The following is a 22,500-nucleotide window of genomic DNA, read 5'->3' on the forward strand; positions in this document are numbered from 1 at the left end:
GCTGAGAAGGAGAAGACCTGGCTCTGGCTCACGAATGGGACCCTGAAGAAGGAGACAGAAGGCCTGATCCTTGCAGCCCAGGAGCAAGACATCAGGACAAAGGCAATTATTAATAATAATAATAATAATAATAATAATAATAATAATAATAGTAGAAGACCTGGCTCTGGCTCACGAATGGGACCCTGAAGAAGGAGACACAAGGCCTGATCCTTGCAGCCCAGGAGCAAGACATCAGGACAAAGGCCATTAATAATAATAATAATAATAATAATAATAATAATAATAATAATAGTAGAAGACCTGGCTCTGGCTCACGAATGGGACCCTGAAGAAGGAGACAGAAGGCCTGATCCTTGCAGCCCAGGAGCAAGACATCAGGACAAAGGCAATTAATAATAATAATAATAATAATAATAATAATAATAATAATACATCACACAGTCCTAGACACTTGGGAAGTGTTCGACTTGTGATTTTGTGATACGAAAGCCAGCATATCTATCTTGTTTGCTGTGTCATACAATAATAATAATAATAATAATAATAATACATCACATAGTCCTAGACACTTAGGAAGTGTTCGACTTGTGAGTTTGTGATACGAAATCCAGCATGTCTATCTTGTTTGCTGTGTCATAATAAAATAATAATAATAATAATAATAATAATAATAATAATAATAATAATACATCACATAGTCCTAGACACTTAGGAAGTGTTCGACTTGTGAGTTTGTGATACGAAATCCAGCATATCTATCTTGTTTGCTGTGTCATAATAAAATAATAATAATAATAATAATAATAATAATCACATAGTCCTAGACACTTAGGAAGTGTTCGACTTGTGAGTTTGTGATACGAAATCCAGCATATCTACCTTGTTTGCTGTGTCATCATAAAATAATAATAATAATAATTCCTTCTTTCCTTCCTTCCCGCAGGAGGTGCTTGGCTACCAGCGGAAGGCCTGGAGGGTGGCCTTGTGCCACGCGGCCTCCGTGCTCTCCGTGGGGCTCCCGCTGCTGCTCTTCCACTGGAGGCCCCGCCTGGAGGTCCAGGCCAAGGGCATCCGCTGCCCCCTGCGCCAGGCCCACTGGGTGGTCATCCGGGTGAGTGGCCCACGGTCATCTGGGTGAGAGGCAGAGCATCAGGCAGCATTATTCGCATTGTTATTATTATATTAGAGCACTAGCTGTGCCCGGCCACGTGTTGCTGTGGCGAAGTCTGGTGGTCTGGGAAATAAAGTATTGAGGAATTGGTGGTAGTTAAGGTCAAGGGTCAGTGGGTCTAAATTATATATCTATATATATACTAGCTGTGCCCGGCCACGCGTTGCTGTGTTGTTGTCTGGTGGTGTTGGTGAGAAATTGTTGAGGTAGTGGTGGTATTGAATGTCTGTTGTATGGTTGCCTTTATTTTCAGTATGCACACTGAAGTGGATTACATGGCATTGTGGAGTCAAGATAATCCAGTGCAAAGCAGATAATATAAGATTCTAAATGGGTTATATAGATGTGGAAGGGTCTTGAGTTTACACTGCCATATAATCCAGTTAAAATCAGATAATCTGTGGAAGAGGCCTAAGTGAGGCCTAAGTCTTCCTGTTCCCTGGGCTGAGTAGGTTTGCTAGGAGACCAAGTGGGCGGAGCATAGCCTTCTAACTGGCAGCAATTGGATAAAAACAATTATTCCTCTCCCTGTAATTAGGACTTTATTTTTCTTTTCTTTTTGTTGTATCAACCTTGAGGCATGAATGATGGGTTGTGTTGTCAAATTTCGAGGTTGGGGGGCCTGTAATTTTGTTGTTTTGTCCGCTGCCCTGATGCCATCACTCTTTTATATATATAGATAAAGGGTAATGAAATTTCAGCCTGGGACAAAACAACAAAACTACACATCCCAGAAACGCAAAACTTGGCAGCACAACCTCTCATCCATGCCTCTACGTTCATACAAGATCTATTGTCAGTGAGATTGCTGTTGTTGTTGTTGTTATTATTATTATCCAGGATCAGTTTGGGCAAGACTTCACCGCCCGCGTTCAGGAGGAGGAGGTGGAGAGAGGCAGGTAAGTCTCAATTTTTGGAAAAAGCATTTGTTGAACCTATTATTATTATTATTATTATTATTATTATTATTACTAGCTTGGGGACCCAGTGGTGCCCGGGTTATTAGAAGAAGGCCTTGTTTGTTTTGGGATCATCATCATCCTCATCATTTAATTACTTATTAATCGCCCTCCATCCACGATGCTCTAGGTGATTTACAAGATATTTACAAGGGATGTTAGGTGATGAAGGTGCTGTAATGTAATGTAATGTGAAATCTATATATATAAACTAGCTGTGCCCGGCCACCCGTTGCTGTGACATATGGGAATGCTTTGTTGGCCAGGTGGAATAGCAGTGAATAGCCTTGCAGCCTCAAAGCCTGGCCGTTTTCTTCTTATGGGAATCCTTGTTTGATGAGCTGGAATACAAAGGAATGGGCTTGCTGCTTGGAAGGCTGGGTGCTTGCATTCTAAGAGCTGTTAGAATTGCAATAAATAGCTTCATTACTTCGAAGCCTGTCTGCTTGCTATCTAGGGGAATCTACCTAATTTGATGTTTAATCGGCTTTTCCTGAATCCCTTCTTATTAACCAACATATTCACTTATCCAACGTTCTGCCGGCCTGTTTATGTTGGATAAGTGAGACTCTACTGTATATTGATAATCTTATATTATCTGCTTAGAACTGGATTATATGAGGCCCCTTCTACACAGTTGTATAAAATGCACACTGATTTTAACTGGATTATATGGCAGTGTGGACTCAAGATAATCCAGTTCAAAGCAGATAATGTAAGATTCTAAATGGGTTATATAGCTGTGTGGAAGGGCCTTGCCATATAATCCAGTTAAAATCAGATAATCTCTATTTTATAGGCAGTGTGGAAGAGGCCTAAGTGAGGCCTAACCCTGCCTGTCCCCTGGGCTGAGCGGGTTGCTAGGAGAGCAAGTGGGTGGAGCTTAGCATTCTATCTGGCAGCAATTGGGTAAAAACTATTATTCCTCTCCCTCTAATTAGGACTTTATCCAATTGCTGCCAGTTAGAAGGCTAAGCTCCGCCCACTAGGTCTCCTAGCAACCCACTCAGCCCAGGGGACAGGCAGAGTTAGGCCTCACTTAGGCCTCTTCCACAGATTATCAGATTTTAACTGGATTATATGGCAGTGTAGACTCAAGGCCCTTCCACACAGCTATATCACCCATTTAGAATCTTATATTATCTGCTTTGAACTGGATTATCTTGACTCCACACTGCCATATAATCCACTTCAGTGTGCATACTAAACATAAAGACAACCATACAACAGACATTCAATACCACCACTACCTCAACAATTTCTCACCAACACCAACACACAACGCCACAGCAACGCGTGGCCGGGCACAGCTATTCTATATATATAAAAGGGTAATGGAATCACGACACCGGACAAAACAACTAAACTAAATGTCCCACAACCTTGAAAATTGACAGCACAACCTCTCATCCACGCCTCTACGTTCATACAACAAAAAGAAAAGAAAAAATTAGTGCTAGCCACAGCAACGTGTGGCCGGGCACAGCTATTCTATATATATAAAAGGGTAATGGAATCACGACACCGGACAAAACAACTAAACTAAACGTCCCACAACCTTGAAAATTGACAGCACAACCTCTCATCCACGCCTCTACGTTCATACAATAAAAAGAAAAGAAAAATAAAGTCCTAGCCACAGCAACACGTGGCCGGGCACAGCTAGTATTATTATAAAGTTATTGTTCATGCCACATTGTTTTTGTTGACCCTACTTTTCCACTTATAGATTTAGTTTACTGTTTTTCTTTGGAATATGGTAAATTTTCAAAACATTTAACTCACGGATGCCTCAATTAATGTCATTTTATTGGTATCTATTTTTTATTTGAAATTTACCCGTAGCTGCTGCATTTCCCACCCTCGGCTTATACTCGAGTCAATAAGTTTTCCAAGTTTTGTGTGGTAAAATTAGGTGCCTCGGCTTATATTCAGATCAGCTTATACTCGAACATGAAACATAATTAAAAGCCTCTTTGGCAACCCTCCTTTTGTCTCTCCCTCGAAGCCTGGAGCCCAGCGGAGGGGACCAGGACGGGCGGAGCAGCGTTGCTGTTGGGGTCGGAGGCGAGGACGAGGAGGGTCGGGACACGGTCAGGCTCCAGCCGAAGGAGGAGGAGGAGGAGGAGGAAGAGGTGGGCCTCCCCTTTAGAAGCAGCCCGGACCCATTCCTGTTGCGGAGAAGAGATGTTGGATGTTTATTTAATTATATTATTATATTATAACCACTGCCACCAGTGTAAAGGTGTTTATAATGCAGCCATCAAGATGTACCACTATGGGAAGATAGAGCCACTAGCTACGTAGAGAGGAGACCTTTTAATTTTTGTTTTTCTTCTTTCTTCTTGTTTGTTTTTGATGGTAATATATATGTCAGAAGCTGAGATGTTTAAAAGAACAATAATACATTTATTCTGGCACAAAGCTTAATGGTTACAGTAACCTCCTCTTTAGAGGCACTTTGGTTAACAGTTGCAAGGCTAGAATGAGGTGTTTCAAACTTCTTAAAATGTCACTTCTTTCTTTACTGCTCTAAACTGCAGTCACCCTGTGAATTACAATCACAGATTATCTGTTCCTTAGACCAACAAAAAATAACGAAAACAACAAAGGATCAGAAAAGAGACATGAATAAAGAAATCACAGATAGAGAAATAAAAACAGCGATCCACAAATTAGATTCCCAGAAAGCACCAGGCCCAGATGGGCTAACAGCTGTGTATTATAAGACCTTCGAAGAAACCCTAATGCCACATCTGAAGAAAGTCATGAATCATGTAATGACAGAGGGCAAGCTTCCACAATCCTGGCAACAGGCCACAATCACAATGATCCATAAAGAAAACTCTCCCGCAACAAACGTAAAGAATTATAGGCCCATTTCTGTTCTAAACATCAATTACAAATTATTCACGAACATCCTGACAGACAGAATGAAAAACTTCCTCAAAACCCTGATAAAAGAAGAACAATCGGGTTTCTTACCGAATAGGAGAATAAGTGATAATGTTAGAACCATCCTGAACTTAATTGAATACTATGAAAGCACAAAGCGCAAAGAAGTTCTCTTTCTCTGGATATAGAAAAGGCTTTTGACAACGTCAACTGGTCTTTTCTCAAAGCTTTATTAAGAAGAATAGACATAGGGACAGAGCTTCAAAGTTACAGTAACCTCCTCTTTAGGGGCACTTTGGTTAACAGTTGCAAAGCTAGAATGAGGTGTTTGAAACTTCTTGAAATGTCACTTCTTTCTTTACTGCTCTAAACTGCAGTCACCCTGTGAAGTACAATCACAGATTCTCTGTTCCTCATCAGGAGACAGACTACCTTAAAACAAGTCACCAAACTTATTTTAAATTGACTCAAAAATAAGCATTTGAGTCTCCCTGATCCCTTCAACTGAGGATCAGTCTTCCCTGTACCTCATCAGGGCACAGACTAACTGCTTCTTTTTCAAACCTGCACTTCTCCACCAAAACGGCACTTGGCTCCGCCCCCTTCTCCATGGCAACCAACTCATGAGTGCAGAATGACTAAAATATTGACCCTTTTAAAACAAAAACATGACATCTATAAACTAAAAATTCACACTTCATTACACACATGATGTGCAGATTTGATCAGTGTGGATTTAATATGTGTGGGTATGAACGGATTTTATGAAAGGTGTAATGGGTGGGGTGTGGTTTTAGGGTGTCTCTGCAGCCTAGGGGTGCAACACCTTCCTTGTGATCTCCTCTCGACTGACCCTTCTGTTTCTCTCTCTCCAAAAGACCACCGTCATCCGCTACTACGTCTTCGAAGGGCTGCGCTACATCTGGATGGAGAAGCGACAGGCCTTCTGCAAAGCCAGGTCAGGCCGCTTTCGAGTTCGTTCTCAAATCCCAAATATCTGAACCCTTACCATCTCTGCCTAAACATTCTCAAATCCCAAATGTCTAAACCCCTAGGATCTCTGTCTAAGGGCCGGGCTTTAGTTCGAAGTCTGGCTCAGGGTGAGCTCCAGACGTTTAGCCCAGCTTCTGCCTACCTAGCAGTTCGAAGGCAAATGTGAGTAGATAAATAGGAACTACATTAAAGTGGGGAGGTATTTAGGCTGGTGTTTGATCAGGGCGGATCCCAATGCACACATACATGGCAAACATTCAATGCCATTAGACATACAACATATATAGACAGACACAGAGGCAATTTAACATTTTCCAGCTTCATGAGGGTATGCTCGATTCTGGCCACAGGGGGAGCTGCCGCTTCACCATCCACATGTGACACTGAGTCCTTGATGGTAGTATTTCCTCATTCCTTGCTGCATGCTGCTGGAAGTTTCTTTATGGTGTTGTAAATTAGTTAAATTAGCCTCCTCGCATGAAGCGGTACCTAAATTTTCTACTTAACAGATGCAACTGTCTTTCGGGCTGCATAGGGTTTCTACGACTTGTAACACGAACAGCTAGTGCCAACATGGGCCGGGCTGTGGCGCAGCTGGCTAGTAACCAGCTGCAATAAATCACTACTGACCGAGAGGTCATGAGTTCGAAGCCCGGGTCGGGTTAAGCCCCCGACCATTAAATAGCCCGGCTTGCTGTTGACCTATGCAGCCCCGAAAGACAGTTGCATCTGTCAATTAGGGAAATTTAGGTACGCTTTATGTGGGAGGCTAATTTAACTAATAAAACTGCCAGCAAAACACAAGGAATGGAATGAGGAAGTACAGCCACTGGTGGACGGTGAAGCAACAGCTCCTCCTGTGGCCGGAATCGTGAAGCTGGAAAAAAAATGTTAAATGCCTCTGTGTCTGTCTATATATGTTGTTTGTCTGTTGGCATTGAATGTTTGCCATATATGTGTTCATTGTAATCCGCCCTGAGGTCCCTTCGGGGTTAGAAGGGCGGAATATAAATATAGTAAATAAATAAATAGGTCAACAGTGAGCTAGGCTATTATTAATGGTCGGGAGCTCAATCCGACCCGGGCGTCGATCTCATGACCTCTCAGTCTGTAATGATTGATTGCAGCTGGCTACTAACCAGCTACGCCACAGCCCGGCCCATGTTGGCACTAGCTGTTTGTGCTACAAGTCGTAGAAAGCCTATGACAAGTGCATGAAAGGGTCCCTTTATCCACTTCTTCTGACCCAAACATGACATGCTTCTTCTTTTGATGTTTACGTTGCAGCGTTTTGGACGAGGGCTGGGCTTGTTCCGACCTTCACGACAGGCATCTAGGGCTGAGCGCCAAGGAACAGGCCGCCAGGTGAGGACAACCCTATGAATCCACCTCCCAAACGACCCGTAACGCTCTCTTCTGCAGCCTTTGCGCCTTGCGCACTGCTCCTCTACCTCCTTCAATGCTTTCTTCAGGAGGAAGCTCTACGGACCCAACCTCATCGATGTCCCGGTGAAGCCTTACCTGAGGCTCCTGAGGGATGAGGTGAGTGGAGGCCCGATCCAAGAGAGCCCTGACTTTGCATGAGCTGTTGGGGGATAATTTCCAAAAAAAGGGGGGGCATTCAAAAATGGTAAAGCAGCAGTGTCTGCTGAGACACCGAAGAGCGAGGTTGAATGGGCCTTAAGAAGCATTGCTAATAACAAGGCAGCAGGAGACAACGGGGTCCCAGCTGAAGAGATCAAGCTGAAGAGATCAAGACAAGAAGATCAGTATTAGAAAGATAATAATATCGAGGATAGCTTTGACGGTGTGGTGGGTGAATTAGAACCAGACATCCTGAGGAGTGAGGTGGAATGGGCCTTAAGAAGCATTGCTAATAACAAGGCAGCAGGAGACGACAGGACAAGGTGGCGAGACTATACAGAAGATATGTATTAGAAAGATAATAGTATTGAGGATAGCTTTGACGGTGTGGTGGGTGAATTAGAACCAGACATCCTGGGGAGTGAGGTTGAATGAGCCTTAAGAAGCATTGCTAATAACAAGGCAGCAGGAGACAACGGGGTCTCAGCTGAAGAGATCAAGCTGAAGAGATCAAGACAAGAAGATCAGTATTAGAAAGATAATAATATCGAGGATAGCTTTGACGGTGTGGTGGGTGAATTAGAACCAGACATCCTGAGGAGTGAGGTGGAATGGGCCTTAAGAAGCATTGCTAATAACAAGGCAGCAGGAGACGACAGGACAAGGTGGCGAGACTATACAGAAGATATGTATTAGAAAGATAATAGTATTGAGGATAGCTTTGACGGTGTGGTGGGTGAATTAGAACCAGACATCCTGGGGAGTGAGGTTGAATGAGCCTTAAGAAGCATTGCTAATAACAAGGCAGCAGGAGACGACAGGACAAGGTGGCGAGACTATACAGAAGATATGTATTAGAAAGATAATAGTATTGAGGATAGCTTTGACGGTGTGGTGGGTGAATTAGAACCAGACATTCTGAGGAGTGAGGTTGAATGGGCCTTAAGAAGCATTGCTAATAACAAGGCAGTAGGAGACGATGGGATCCCAGCTGAAGAGATCAACAGCCTTGTGTAGGATGGTGCCTGAGTTCCAACATGAAGTGGGGCCAAGGGAGGTGCTGGGGTCTCTCTCCTTCTGCCTTCTGACGACTTCTCCTTCGCTTCCTCCCCAGATCCTGAACCCCTTCTACATCTTCCAGATCTTCAGCATCACCTTGTGGCTCTGCGAGGAGTACTACTCCTACGCCGGCTGCATCTTCGTCATCTCCGCCCTCTCCATCGGAGTCTCGCTTTACCAGACCAGGAAGGTGGGCCCTGGCGTCCTGAATCGGGAGGGGGAGGGGCTAGGAAAGGGTGTGCCGGAGCATGCGCAGAGTGCCTTCCTTCCGTTCCGCAGCAAAGCGTCACCCTGAGGAACATGGCCAGGCTCTCCGTCAGCGTCAGGATACGCAGAGGCCCCAAAGGTATGTGCCGGAGGAAGAAGCGGGTTGGACTGGATGACCTCTGGGGCTCTTCCATCTTTGGGATTCATAGAATCATAGAATCACAGGGTCCTGCTTCTTGGAAGGGGGTTGGACTGGATGGCCCATGAGGTCTCTTCCAACCCTACAATTCTATGATTTAATAATTCTGATACTGTATTATTATTATTTTATTGTATGACACAGCAAACAAGATAGATATGCTGGATTTCGTATCACAAAATCACAAGTCGAACTCTTCCCAAGTGTCAAGGACTGTGTGATGTATTATAATAATATTAATAATAATAATTATTATTATTATAAAATAATATTATCAGCTTTTCCTTTAGTTTTGTCAAGGAACTTTCCATGCGATGTTTTGTTGTGCCAGCTGTCAGCTCTAGTTTGTAATGCGGTTTTCTTTTACTGTTTTTTTTTTTTTTTTTTGGTCTGCTGTGCTTTGAGGAGTTTTGCTTTGATTCGGAAGTCCCACAGTGTCTTTGCGTGCTCATTTTCCAAGATTTTTGCAGTTTTGTGATCCCACCAGTTCTTTGCTGCTGGGAGGTGGGACTTGAGGCATAAGTTCCAATGAATCATGTGGGCCACATAGTTGTGCCTCTGTTTGTAGTCTGTCTGTGTGATTTTCTTACAGCAGCTGAGGATATGATCCATGGTTTCATCAGCTTCCTTGCACAGTCTGCATTTTGGGTCTTGGTGATTTTTCGATCTTGGCCTGAATGGCCTTTGTCCTGATGTCTTGCTCCTGGGCTGCAAGGATCAGGCCTTCTGTCTCCTTCTTCAGGGTCCCATTCATGAGCCAGAGCCAGGTCTTCTCCTTATCAGCTTTTCCTTCAATTTTGTCAAGGAACTTTCCATGCAATGTTTTGTTGTGCCAGCTGTCAGCTCTAGTTTGTAGTGCGGTTTTCTTGTACTGATTATTTGTCTGCTGTGCTTTGAGGAGTTTCTGATTTTTGACTTCAATCCAAGCAGGTTCTTTACTTTGCTTTACATATTCTGCCAGGGTATGTTCTTCTTCTTTGACTGCTTGCTTTACTTGTAAGAGTCCTCTGCCCCCTGATCTTCTAGGCAGATATAGCCGGTCAACATCACTGCGAGGGTGCAGTGAATGATGAATGGTCATGAGTTTTCTTGTTTTTCTGTCCAAATTGTCCAGTTCCGCCTGTGTCCAGTTTATGATGCCAGCAGTATATCTTATGACAGGTATGGCCCAGGTGTTTATGGCCTTGATGGTGTTGCCTCCATTGAGCTTGCTTTTGAGAATTTTTCTGACCCTTTGTGTGTATTCTTTGGTGACCACAGTTTTCACATGTTCATGCTTGATGTTGTCCAGCTGTAATATGCCCAGATATTTATAGGCCTCTGGCTGGTGACACTTTATTGTTTGGCCATTAGGCATATTTATGCCCTCACTTTCAATGATTTTTCCCTTCTTCAATGCCATTGTCGAACATTTGTCCAAACCAAACTCCATGCTGATATCAGTGCTAAAGATTCGGACAGTGTTAGTCAGAGACTGGATTTCAGTTTCCGTTTTTCCATACAGCTTCAGGTCATCCATGTACATCAGATGCGAAATTTTGTGAGAATTCTTAGATGTTTGATAGCCGAGATTTGTTTTTTGTAAGATTGTTGACAGAGGGATCATGGCAATAATGAAAAGCAGAGGGGACAATGAATCTCCCTGGAAAATTCCTCTTCTGATGTTGACAAGTCCATAACTTTCATTTCCAACAAGCAGTTCAGTTTTCCAGTGCTCCGTCATGTTTTCAATGAAGGTGCCAATGTTTTTCCTAATCCCGATGGCATCCAGGCACTTGATGATCCAGCTGTGTGGGAGTGAGTCAAAGGCCTTTTTGTAGTCAATCCACGTCATGTGAAGATTAGCTTTTCGGCTTTTACAGTTCTCCAGAATCATTTTGTCAATCAATAACTGGTCTTTTGTGCCCCTGCTTTTCCGTTTGTTGCCTTTCTGAAAATCTGGCAAGATGTTTTTTTCTTCAAGATCGTCTTGAATTCTGTCAGCTATGATGCCAGTCAGTAGTTTAAACATAGTGGGCAGACACGTTATTGGCCTGTAGTTTCCTGGTGCTGCTCCTTTTGCTGGATCCTTTTGTATCAGGTATGTTCTTCCAGTTGTTAGCCATTCACTGAGACTTCCTTTCTGCAGCATCTCATTGAATTGTTGGGCCATTTTTCCATGTAAACTAATCAGATGTTTGAGCCAAAATCCATGAAGTTGATCACTACCAGTTCTTGACTTTTTGCACTCGTTTGCTGATCATTTCAGTGGTTATTTCCATCAGTTCCATTTTGTTCTGTGAGAATTTTCCTTCAAAATCCTTTATCTACCTTATTATTAATAATAATAATCCTTATTATTATTACTATTATTATTGCTATTATTATTATTATTATTCAATGTATTGTTGAAGGCCTACCGGTTGTTAGGAATTGTGGGAGTTGAAGTCCAAAACGCCCGGAGGGCCGAAGTTGCCCAAGCCTGGCTTGGACGGTGCCGTCTTGCCTGGCAGAAGAGGGTGGACTGGATGACCTCTGGGATCCCTTCCGACTCTAGGATTTTATTCTCATCCTCATCCTCCTTTCTCTCGGTCCACAGAGGAAGTGACGGTGGGCTCCTCGGACCTGGTGCCCGGGGACTGCCTGGTGGTCCCTCCGGACGGGATGCTGTTCCCCTGCGATGCCGTCTTGCTGACCGGGGAGTGCATGGTCAACGAGAGCATGCTGACCGGTAAGAGTCCATTGAGGTGCGCATTAGATTATTTGATTGCACCCACAAGGGTCACTCAGACTTGTGTAACAATTAACAGTAACTTTACTTCAGTTCAAAAGGGTCAAACAGGGCAACAATATATACAGCAGTCTCTCTGAATTCACACAGAGAACAGAGGGAATGAACAGTCCTTTTTATACAGCCTTTAAATGTGCCTCATTTGCCTTATAAATAATCAGGCTTCAGAGAGTTGGCAGCCATTTCCTTCCTGACTATTTCCAGTCAGCGCTCTCTTCACTTTCTGAGGTGAAAGTGGCAGTTAAAACTGTTTGCCTCAGCACTTAAGCCAAGACAGCAGCCAATTGGAATTCTGGCTCCTGGCTGGTTCAGCCAATCAGCTGTCGACACATTCCTTTCCAAACCCACTCTCTTCATGGAACTACAACTCCCCAAATCAAGGTCCCTTCCCACAAACCCCTGCAATATCTTCAATTGGTCATGGGGCTTCTCTGTGCCATTGTTGGAGGAGGTCACAGTATCGCTGGAGGCAGGTGAACTACAACTCCCAAAATCATCACCAGGTTCCTAAGCTAGTATAATATATATATAGAAGGAAATGGCCAAGTCCCTACAATTCCTATAAATCATGGTGAATTCTCCCCAAACCTCTCCAGTATGTTCAGGGTTAAGGGAGAGGCGGTGGGTAGGAAAGGGTTAAGGGAGAGGCGGTGGGTAGGAAAGGGTTAAGGGAGAGGCGGTGGGTAGGAAAGGGCTAAGGGAGAGGCAGTGGGTAGGAAAGGTTTAAGGGGGAGGCAGTGGGTAGGAAAAGGTTAAGGGAGAGGCAATGGGTAGGAAAAGGTTAAGGGAGAGGCAATGGGTAGGAAAAGGTTAAGGGAGAGGCAGTGGGTAGGAAAGGGTTAAGGGAGAGGTAGTGAGTAGGAAAGGGTTAGGGGAGAAGCAGTGTGTAGGAAAGGGTTAAGGGAGAGGCAGTGGGTAGGAAAGGGATAAGGGAGAGGCAGTGGGTAGGAAAGGGTTAAGGGAGTGGCAGTGGGTAGGAAAGGGTTAAGGGAGAGGCAGTGGATAGGAAAGGGTTAAGGGAGAGGCAGTGGGTAGGAAAGGGTTAGGGGAGAGGCAGTGGGTAGGAAAGGGTTAGGGGAGAGGCAGTGGGTAGGAAAGGGTTAAGGGAGAGGCAGTGGGTAGGAAAGGGTTAGGGGAGAGGCGGTGGGTAGGAAAGGGTTAATTTAAGGTTTTTAAGTTTCAATTAAGATAGTATCTTATTTATATAAGATAAATAAGATCATGCAAATGGTCATGCAAATGGTGAGAGAAAGAAGGCCGTGGCAACGTGAACGTGTTCTCTCTCTCTCTCTCTCTCTCTCTCTCTCTCCGCAGGCGAGAGCGTCCCCGCCATGAAGACCCCCTTGCCCAGGGGGGGCCCGGCCTCCGCCGCCTACTCCCCTGAGGAGCACAAGCGCCACACGCTCTTCTGCGGGACACACGTGCTCCAGGCCCGCTCCTACACGGGGCCACACGTCCTGGCCGTGGTCACGAGGACAGGTGAGACCCCTCCCTGCTGCCAGGTAGCAAAGGCACAGTCCACTCCCCACAGATTGCGATCCAGCATAATAATGATAATGATAATAATAATAATATGTAATAATAATAGAATCCTAGAGTTGGAAGGGGATCCAAAGGCCATCCAGGCCAAACCACTTCTGCTAGTTAGAAAAGGCACCATCAAACCACTCCTGACAGATGGCCATCCACTCTGCCTATTATTATTATTATTAGGCAGAGTGGATGGCCATCTGTCAGGAGTGGTTTGATGATTTGGGAGTGATGAACGTGCTTTGATTGAAGTAAAAAATCAGAAACTCCTCAAAGCACAGCAGACAAAAAAAAATCAGTACAAGAAAACCGTACTACAAATTAGAGCTGACAGCTGGCACAACAAAATATTGCATGGAAAGTTCCTTGACAAAATTGAAGGAAAAGCTGATAAGGAGAAGACTTGTCTCTGGCTCACGAATGGGACCCTGAAGAAGGAGACAGAAGGCCTGATCCTTGCAGCCCAGGAGCAAGACATCAGGACAAAGGCCATTCAGGCCAAGATCGAAAAATCAGCTGATGACCCAAAATGCAGACTGTGCAAGGAAACTGACGAAACCATGGATCATATCCTCAGCTGCTGTAAGAAAATCGCACAGACAGACTACAAACAGAGGCACAACTATGTGGCCCAAATGATTCATTGGAACTTATGCCTCAAGTACCACCTCCCAGCAGTGAGAGCGAAGCATGTTATTATTATTATTACATTGTATTACTTCATAATATTGATTACTAAAAGGCAAACTGTGTTGGATAAACAAAACGTTGGATAAACGAGACTCTATTGTAATAGAAAAATCCTAGAGTTGGAAAGGATCCAAATGGCCATCCAGTCCAGCCCCCTTCTGCTAAGCAGGAAAAGCACCATCAAAGCCCTCCCGACAGATGGGCATCCAGCCTGTGCTTCACAATAATAATAATAATAATAATAATAACAATAATCATCCGAAAATACATCACACAGTCCTAGACATTTGGGAAGTGTTCGACTGGTGGTTTTGTGATACGAAATTGAGCATGTCTATCTTGTTTGCTGTGTCATACAATACAATAATAATAATAATAATAATAATAATACATCACACAGTCCTCGACACTTGGGAAGTGTTCGACTTGTGATTTTGTGATACGAAATCCAGCATGTCTATCTTGTTTGCTGTGTCATACAATATAATAATAATAATAATAATAATAATAATAATAATAATAATAATAAACACTTGAGAAGTGTTCGACTTGTGATTTTGTGATACGAAATCCAGCATATCTATCTTGTTTGCTGTGTCATAATAATAATAATAATAATAATAATAATAATAATAATAAACACTTGAGAAGTGTTCGACTTGTGATTTTGTGATACGAAATCCAGCATATCTATCTTGTTTGCTGTGTCATAATAAAGTAATAATAATAATAATTATTATTATTATTATTATCTTCCTCTTTCTGGCCAGGCTTCTGCACAGCCAAAGGCGACCTCATCAGCTCCATCCTCTTCCCGAAGCCGGTCTACTTCAAGTTCTATAAAGACGCAGCAAAGTTTGTGGGTTTCTTGGCAGTTTTGGGTGAGTGAGTTGATGGCACTTTCGAACCGTCTCCACAGAGGCCCTGCCTGTCCTGCTGCTATTCGCCAGCCAAGGAGCGGCGGGCTTTGTAAGACCCCAAAGTGCTGTCTTCACTCGTATTCTTGCTTTGACGGCTCCTCTTTCTTCCGCTTTCTCTCTCTTCTTCCAGCCGCTCTGGGAACAAGTTACAGCATTTTCATCTTAATTCGGAACAAGGTGAGCTTAGTGGGCGGTGCATCCGTTGCAAAGGAGCCAATGATAAAATAATAATATATATTTACAAAGAAATAAATATTGTTGACAACATTTTCGCTTATCCAACTTTCTGCCGGCCCTTTTATGTTGGATAAGTGAGACTCTACTGTACAAGCTTGACCACTGTTTTTAAACCAAGATATACCCTGCAGTGTAATCATGTGTCACTCGGGTTTGTGTAACAAGTAACAATAACTTTACTTCAGTTCAAAAGATCGAACAGAGCAACAATATATACAGCAGTCTCTCTGAATTCTTACAGAGAACAGAGGAAATAAACAGCCCCTTTAAACAGTTTTTAAATACAGTAGAGTCTCACCTATCTAACACTCGCTTATCCAACGTTCTGGATTATCCAAGGCATTTTTGTAGTCAATGTTTTCAATGCATTGTGATATTTTGGTGCTAAATTCGTAAATACAGTAATTACTACATAGCATTACTGTGTATTGAACTACTTTTTCTGTCAAATATGTTGTATAACATGATGTTTTGGTACTTAATTTGTAAAATCATAACCTAATTTGATGTCTAATAGGCTTCTCCTTAATCCCTCCTTATTATCCAAGATATTCGCTTATCCAATGTTCTGCCGGCCCGTTTATGTTGGATAAGTGAGACTCTACTGTACAAGCTTTACTACTGTTTTTAAACCAAGATATACCCTGCAGTGTAATCATGTGTCACTCGGGTTTGTGTAACAAGTAACAGTAACTTTACTTCAGTTCAAAAGATCGAACAGAGCAACAATGTATACAGCAGTCTCTCTGAATTCTTACAGAGAACAGAGGAAATAAACAGCCCCTTTATACAGTTTTTAAATACAGTAGAGTCTCACTTATCCAACATAAACGGGCCAGCAGAACGTTGGATAAGCGAATATGTTGGATAATAAGGAGAGATTAAGGAGAAGCCTATTAGACACCAAATTAGGTTATGATTTTACAAATTAAGCACCAAAACATCATGTTATGCAACAAATTTGACAGAAAAAGTAGTTCAATACGCAGTAATGCTATGTAGTAATTACTGTATTTACGAATTTAGCACCAAAATATTACGATGTATTGAATACATTGACTACAATAATGTGTTGGATAATCCAGAACGTTGGATAAGTGAGACTCTACTGTATATACTTGAGTATAAGCCTAGTTTTTCAGCCCTTTTTTTAGGGCTGGCCGGCTTCTATTCAGGTCAGCTTATACTTGAGTATATAGGTATTCAGAGTTGGACAGTCTTATTTAATTAAAGTTTTATTATTATCTTAAATTACAGTTTTATATAAATATTCAAAAACGTTTAACCTACTGATGCCTCAAATAATGCAATTTTATGAATACAGTAGAGTCTCACTTATCCAAGCTAAACGGGCCGGCAGAAGCTTGGATAAGCGAATATCTTGGATAATAAGGAGGCATTAAGGAAAAGCCTATTAAACATCAAATTAGGTTATGATTTTACAAATTAAGCACCAAAACATCATGGTATACAACAAATTTGCCAGAAAAAGTAGTTCAATACGCAGTAATGTTATGTTGTGATTACTGTATTTACGAATTTAGCACCAAAATATCATGATATATTGAAGACATTGACTACAAAAATGGCTTGGATTATCCAGAAGCTTGGATAAGCGAGGCTTGGATAAGTGAGACTCTACTGTATCTATTTTTATTTTTCAATTTGACCCGTAGCTGCTGCATTTCCTACCCTCGTCTTATACTCGAGTCAATAAATTTTCCCAGTTTTTGTGGTAAAATTAGGTGCCTCGGCTTATATTCGGGTCGACTTATACTCAAGTATATACGGTTATCAGGTTTCAGAGAATTGGCAGCCATTTCATTCGTAACTGTTTTCAGTCAGCGCTCTCTTCACTCTCCGAGGTGAAAGTGTCAGTTAAAACCATTTATCTCAACTTGCTGAGACAGTAGCCAATCGGAATGTTGGCTTCTGGCTGGCTCAGCCAATCAGCTGCTGACACATGCCTTTCCAGTCAATGCATTACATCATGATGCCTTTTACAAATCCCCTGAAGGGTTGAAGTTGGCCCTTGCCTACTGTACAGACACCTGGCCTCACTTGTTTGTTTTGATTGGCAGGTCCCGGTGAGGCAGATCGTGACGCACGCGCTGGACGTGGTGACGGTGGTGGTGCCCCCGGCCCTCCCGGCGGCCATGACGGTGGGCACCATCTACGCCCAGAGCCGCCTCCAGCGCCGCGGCGTCTTCTGCGTCAGCCCCCCGCGCATCAACCTCTCCGGGAAGGTGCGCCTGGTCTGCTTTGACAAGGTGAGCTCAAGGCTGTGGTCCTCATCGAGGAATATTCAGTAAACGGGTTCCTGGTTATGCACCAAAGTAATAGATACCCACAAATGCAGTAATTGCTTTAGTAATGTTCAGTCAACAGGCATAACGTAAAAACTCATATAGAATGAAATACAATATGTTCAGAATTCACAATGGTAATAAACATAATCCATACATCAAAAATGAATCTCTAACTCAACAAAATATGTTCTGTATATAATTGTTCACTTATTCAATCAGTTAGTTGAGCTGAAGAGCAAGTAGGTCACAGTAGATCACGACCGGTTTCGACTACCCTGTTTCCCCGAAAATAAGACATCCCCAAAAAATAAGACCTAGTAGAGGTTTTGCTGAATTGCTAAATATAAGGCCTCCCCCGAAAGTAAGACCTAGCAAAGTTTTTGTTTGGAAGCATGTCCAATGAACAGAACACCAGAGCATGCAGGATCGGTAAACGTACGTACCATAGAGTGTTGTACATGGAAATATTGGTAGTAACAAGAAATTCTTGATAGGATTCACAGTTTGTCTGGTTATGCTGGTTTGTGATGACAACTACTGTACAGTATATAATAAATGTTCATTTTTTTTGTTCAACAATAAATGTGAATTCTTCTTCATGGAAAAATAAGACATCCCCTGAAAATAAGACCTAGTGCATCTTTGGGAGCAAAAATTAAAATAAGACACTGTCTTATTTTCGGGGAAACACGGTAGGTCTTCTTCAAGTGAATTAGTCTGGGAAAATTATAATGAATCAACAAAAGCATATAACATATCCACACAAATGTCATCATAAATTTGACATAGAGACTTCACATGTGTACCCTTTATGTTCCCCTTTCCGGTTGTGTTTTTATATCTTCTTCTCTTTTTTTCTAGGGTGGGTTAGGGGAGAGGCAGTGGGTAGGAAAGGGTTAAGGGAGAGACAGTGGGTAGGAAAGGTTTAGGGGAGAGGCAGTGGGTAGGAAAGGGTTAAGGGAGAGGCAGTGAGTAGGAAAGGGTTAGGGGAGATGCAGTGGGTAGGAAAGGGTTAGGGGAGAGGCAGTGGGTAGGAAAGGGTTAGGGGAGAGGCAGTGGGTAGCAAAGGGTTAAGGGAGAGGCAGTGGGTAGGAAAGGGTTAAGGGAGAGGCAGTGGGTAGGAAAGGGTTAAGGGAGAGGCAGTGGGTAGCAAAGGGTTAAGGGAGAGGCAGTGGGTAGGAAAGGGTTAAGGGAGAGGCAGTGGGTAGGAAAGGGTTAAGGGAGAGGCAGTGGGTAGGAAAGGGTTAGGGGAGAGGCAGTGGGTAGGAAAGGGTTAGGGGAGAGGCAGTGGGTAGGAAAGGGTTAGGGGAGAGGCAGTGGGTAGCAAAGGGTTAAGGGAGAGGCAGTGGTGGGAAAGGGTTAATTTAAGGTTTTTAAGTTTCAATTAAGATAGTATCTTATTTATATACTCACAGTGTTGATACTCTGCTGGCTCGTGGTTGATTCTTATAGCGAGTATAAACTGTTATTTGGTAACCTCACAATATAATGGGAAGTTTTGTCCTCAGGTGGGATGATTTCAGGTAGCCATTATTCATTTAAAGCAATATGGGGTTACTGAGTATAATAATATATGTGTTAATCAACACTAGATGGCGCTAGTGGTTCTCCCAGTTTGTAGTCTGTGTCCTGGTAAGGAACAGAGAATCTGTGATAGTATATCACAGGGGTGACTGTGGTTTGAAGTCACTGGATAGTCCAAGTTGGAATTTATAGTGTGGTAAGAAATACCAAGTACAGATTCATATGAAGTAATTATATGAATTAAATTGTGTTATAGCCACTGTTTGTTCCTTTTGTTTAGACCCACCCTAGAAAAAAAAGAGAAGAAGGTATAAAAACACAACTAGAAAGAGGAACATAAAGGGTACACATGTGAATGTACTATTGTAAGTCTCTATGTCAAATTTATGATGACGTTTGTGTGGATATGTTATATGCTTTTGTTGATTCATTATAATTTTCCCAGACTAATTCACTTGAAGAAGACCTGGTCGAAACCGGTCGTGATCTACTGTGACCTACTTGCTCTTCAGCGCAATGAACTGATTGAATAAGTGAACAATTATATACAGAACATATTTTGTTGAGTTAGAGATTCATTTTTGATGTATGGATTATGTTTATTACCATTGTGAATTCTGAACATATTGTATTTCATTCTATATGAGTTTTTACGTTATACCTGTTGACTGAACATTACTAAAGCAATTACCTCATCAAGGAATGACATGGGCAGATGCGTTGATTGGCAGGCGAAGCTTTTCCCCATTGGCCCCTCTGCCTGCCTGTTGTTGCACTCTGGCCATACAAAAGGGCATTTCCCAAAAACACTAGAAAAGGAATTATAAAATAGTAGGATGGGGCCGGGCTGTGGCGCAGGCTGGTAAGCAGCCAGCGGCAATAAATCACTCTGACCAAGAGGTCATGAATTCGGAGTGAGCACCCGACAATTAAAAATAAAAAATAGCCCCTGCTCGTTGCTGACCTAGCAACCCGAAAGATAGTTGCATCTATCAGGTAGGAAATTAAGGTACCACTATAAAGTGGGGAGGCTAATTTAACTAATTTAACTGTGAGCATGGAGAGAGGCAAGATGTCTGCTGTGAGTGAGTGGGTTAGCTAGCTAAGCCCTGTGTGTTAACTTTCCTATCTAGATATGTCGTTCTTTGAACGTAAAGTTTGACTCTGATGTTGTAGTGGCTGGAACTCAACGGCTCTTCTGTTGCGCCTGTGAGCATGGAGAGAAGCAAGATGTCTCCTGGGAGATACGTAGACAGATAGGCCCTTTTCTTTCTAGATATGTAGTTATTTGAGTATAACCTTTGAAAGCTTGACTCTGCTGCTGTAATGGCTGGAACTCAATGGCTCTTCTGTGCCTGTGAGCATGGAGAGAGGCAAGATGTCTGCTGTGAGTGAGTGAGCATGTGTAATGAAGTACGAATTTTGGTTTACAGATATTATGTTTAATTGTGTGTTTATGTTTTAAAAGGGTAAGTATTACAGTTATTGCATCTTAGCACTCAGAGGTTGGTTGCCAGGGAGAAGTAGGCGGAGCCAACTGCAGTTTAGTTGAAGAAGTGCAGAGTTTTAAAAAGTCAGTCAGTCTGTGCTCTGATGAGGCACAGGGAAGATTGATTCCAGGTTGATGGGATCAAGGAGACTCAATTGTTGATTTTGAGTCGGTTTTAAATAAGTTTGGTGACTTATTTAATGTAGTCTGTGTCCTGGAAAGGCACAGAGAATCTGTGATAGTATATCACAGGGGTGACTGTGGTTTGAAGTCACTGGATAGTCCAAGTTTCAGACTTTGGGAACCAATCCCAGCTGGACTCACAGAGATCCATTGAAGTAACTGTTTAAAAGTGGCAGAGGAAGAAGTTTTAACTACTTTAAAGTAGAAGAAGTCACACTTTAGAGAGAGTTTGATTCATCTCATTTTAGTATTGTAACTGTTAATAAGAATACCTCTAAGTGAGAAACAAAATTGTAACCAATAAGCTCTGTGCCTGAATAAACTTGTTATTGTTCTTCCGACATCTAAGCTTCTGTCGCATATTCTAACCCAAGCTACGCAACCCTTTAAAGTGAAGAAGAAGAAAGGGAAAAAAGTAAAAGGTCTCCTCCCTGAGTCTTTGGTGGTTGCATCTTTCCAAATTGGTGTTAGTCGTTCATAATCCTTTACAAATTGGTGGCAGCGGTGGGATAAAAAGATTCCCCCCTGCCTGAAAGAACCTCAGTCGTGATTAGATCTTCACAGCACGTGAGATATCTCAGCCCTGTGTGCTTCCTTCCAGACGGGGACTCTGACGGAGGACGGGCTGGACGTCTGGGGCGCGGTCCCGGTGGAGGAGGCCTCCTTCCTGCCGCTGGAGCCGGACCTGCGCCGCCTGCCCCCGGGGCCCCTGCTCCGCTGCCTGGCCTCCTGCCACGCCCTCGCCCTGCTCGGGGGTCAGCCCCTCGGGGACCCCGTTGACCTTCGCATGCTGGAGTCCACCGCGTGGGTGAGGCCACCTTAAACTCTTTCCATGATTCTATAGCCGGCCTGGGCCAACTTCGGCCCTCCCTCCAGGTGTTTTGGACTTCAATGCTTGCAATATGTGATCTATTTCTCTCTTCTCCTCCCTTATCAGTGTGTTTTCTTTTGCAAAGCCTCCCTCGCTCTTAGCCTGCAGGCTATTGCTTGCAATATGTGATCTATTCGTCTCTTCTCCCTTATCAGTGTGTTTTCTTTTGCAAAGCCTCCCTCGCTCTTAGCCTGCAGGCTATTGCTTGCAATATGTGATCTATTTCTCTCTTCTCCTCCCTTATCAGTGTGTTTTCTTTTGCAAAGCCTCCCTCGCTCTTAGCCTGCAGGCTATTGTTTGCAATATGTGATCTATTTCTCTCTTCTCCTCCCTTATCAGTGTGTTTTCTTTTGCAAAGCCTCCCTCGCTCTTAGCCTGCAGGCTATTGCTTGCAATATGTGATCTATTCGTCTCTTCTCCTCCCTTATCAGTGTGTTTTCTTTTGCAAAGCCTCCCTCGCTCTTAGCCTGCAGGCTATTGCTTGCAATATGTGATCTATTTCTCTCTTCTCCTCCCTTATCAGTGTGTTTTCTTTTGCAAAGCCTCCCTCCCTCTTAGCCTGCAGGCTATTGCTTGCAATATGTTATCTACTTCTCTCTTCTCCTCCCTTATCAGTGTGTTTTCTTTTGCAAAGCCTCCCTCGCTCTTAGCCTGCAGGCTATTGCTTGCAATATGTGATCTATTCGTCTCTTCTCCTCCCTTATCAGTGTGTTTTCTTTTGCAAAGCCTCCCTCGCTCTTAGCCTGCAGGCTATTGCTTGCAATATGTGATCTATTTCTCTCTTCTCCTCCCTTATCAGTGTGTTTTCTTTTGCAAAGCCTCCCTCGCTCTTAGCCTGCAGGCTATTGCTTGCAATATGTGATCTATTCGTCTCTTCTCCTCCCTTATCAGTGTGTTTTCTTTTGCA

At 43.1% G+C, this 22,500-nt stretch overlaps 1 protein-coding gene across 2 annotated transcripts in view; it reads left to right on the forward strand.

Annotated features, from left to right (window-relative positions):
• atp13a2 (ATPase cation transporting 13A2) overlaps nucleotides 1-22,500 on the forward strand; it is a 48,512-nt gene that overhangs the window by 7,570 nt on the left and 18,442 nt on the right. For both annotated transcript variants that reach the window (XM_062965638.1, XM_062965637.1), the window contains exons 3-16: nucleotides 947-1,114; nucleotides 2,015-2,073; nucleotides 4,142-4,268; nucleotides 5,907-5,986; nucleotides 7,309-7,386; nucleotides 7,494-7,563; nucleotides 8,720-8,854; nucleotides 8,944-9,010; nucleotides 11,649-11,780; nucleotides 13,155-13,319; nucleotides 14,831-14,941; nucleotides 15,111-15,157; nucleotides 17,299-17,487; nucleotides 21,324-21,530. In XM_062965638.1, the coding sequence (XP_062821708.1) occupies nucleotides 947-1,114; nucleotides 2,015-2,073; nucleotides 4,142-4,268; nucleotides 5,907-5,986; nucleotides 7,309-7,386; nucleotides 7,494-7,563; nucleotides 8,720-8,854; nucleotides 8,944-9,010; nucleotides 11,649-11,780; nucleotides 13,155-13,319; nucleotides 14,831-14,941; nucleotides 15,111-15,157; nucleotides 17,299-17,487; nucleotides 21,324-21,530 (1,635 nt within the window). The remainder of the gene's footprint in view (nucleotides 1-946; nucleotides 1,115-2,014; nucleotides 2,074-4,141; nucleotides 4,269-5,906; nucleotides 5,987-7,308; nucleotides 7,387-7,493; nucleotides 7,564-8,719; nucleotides 8,855-8,943; nucleotides 9,011-11,648; nucleotides 11,781-13,154; nucleotides 13,320-14,830; nucleotides 14,942-15,110; nucleotides 15,158-17,298; nucleotides 17,488-21,323; nucleotides 21,531-22,500) is intronic.

Source organism: Anolis carolinensis, unplaced genomic scaffold, assembly GCF_035594765.1.
Source record: "Anolis carolinensis isolate JA03-04 unplaced genomic scaffold, rAnoCar3.1.pri scaffold_15, whole genome shotgun sequence".
Lineage (NCBI taxonomy): Eukaryota > Metazoa > Chordata > Lepidosauria > Squamata > Dactyloidae > Anolis > Anolis carolinensis.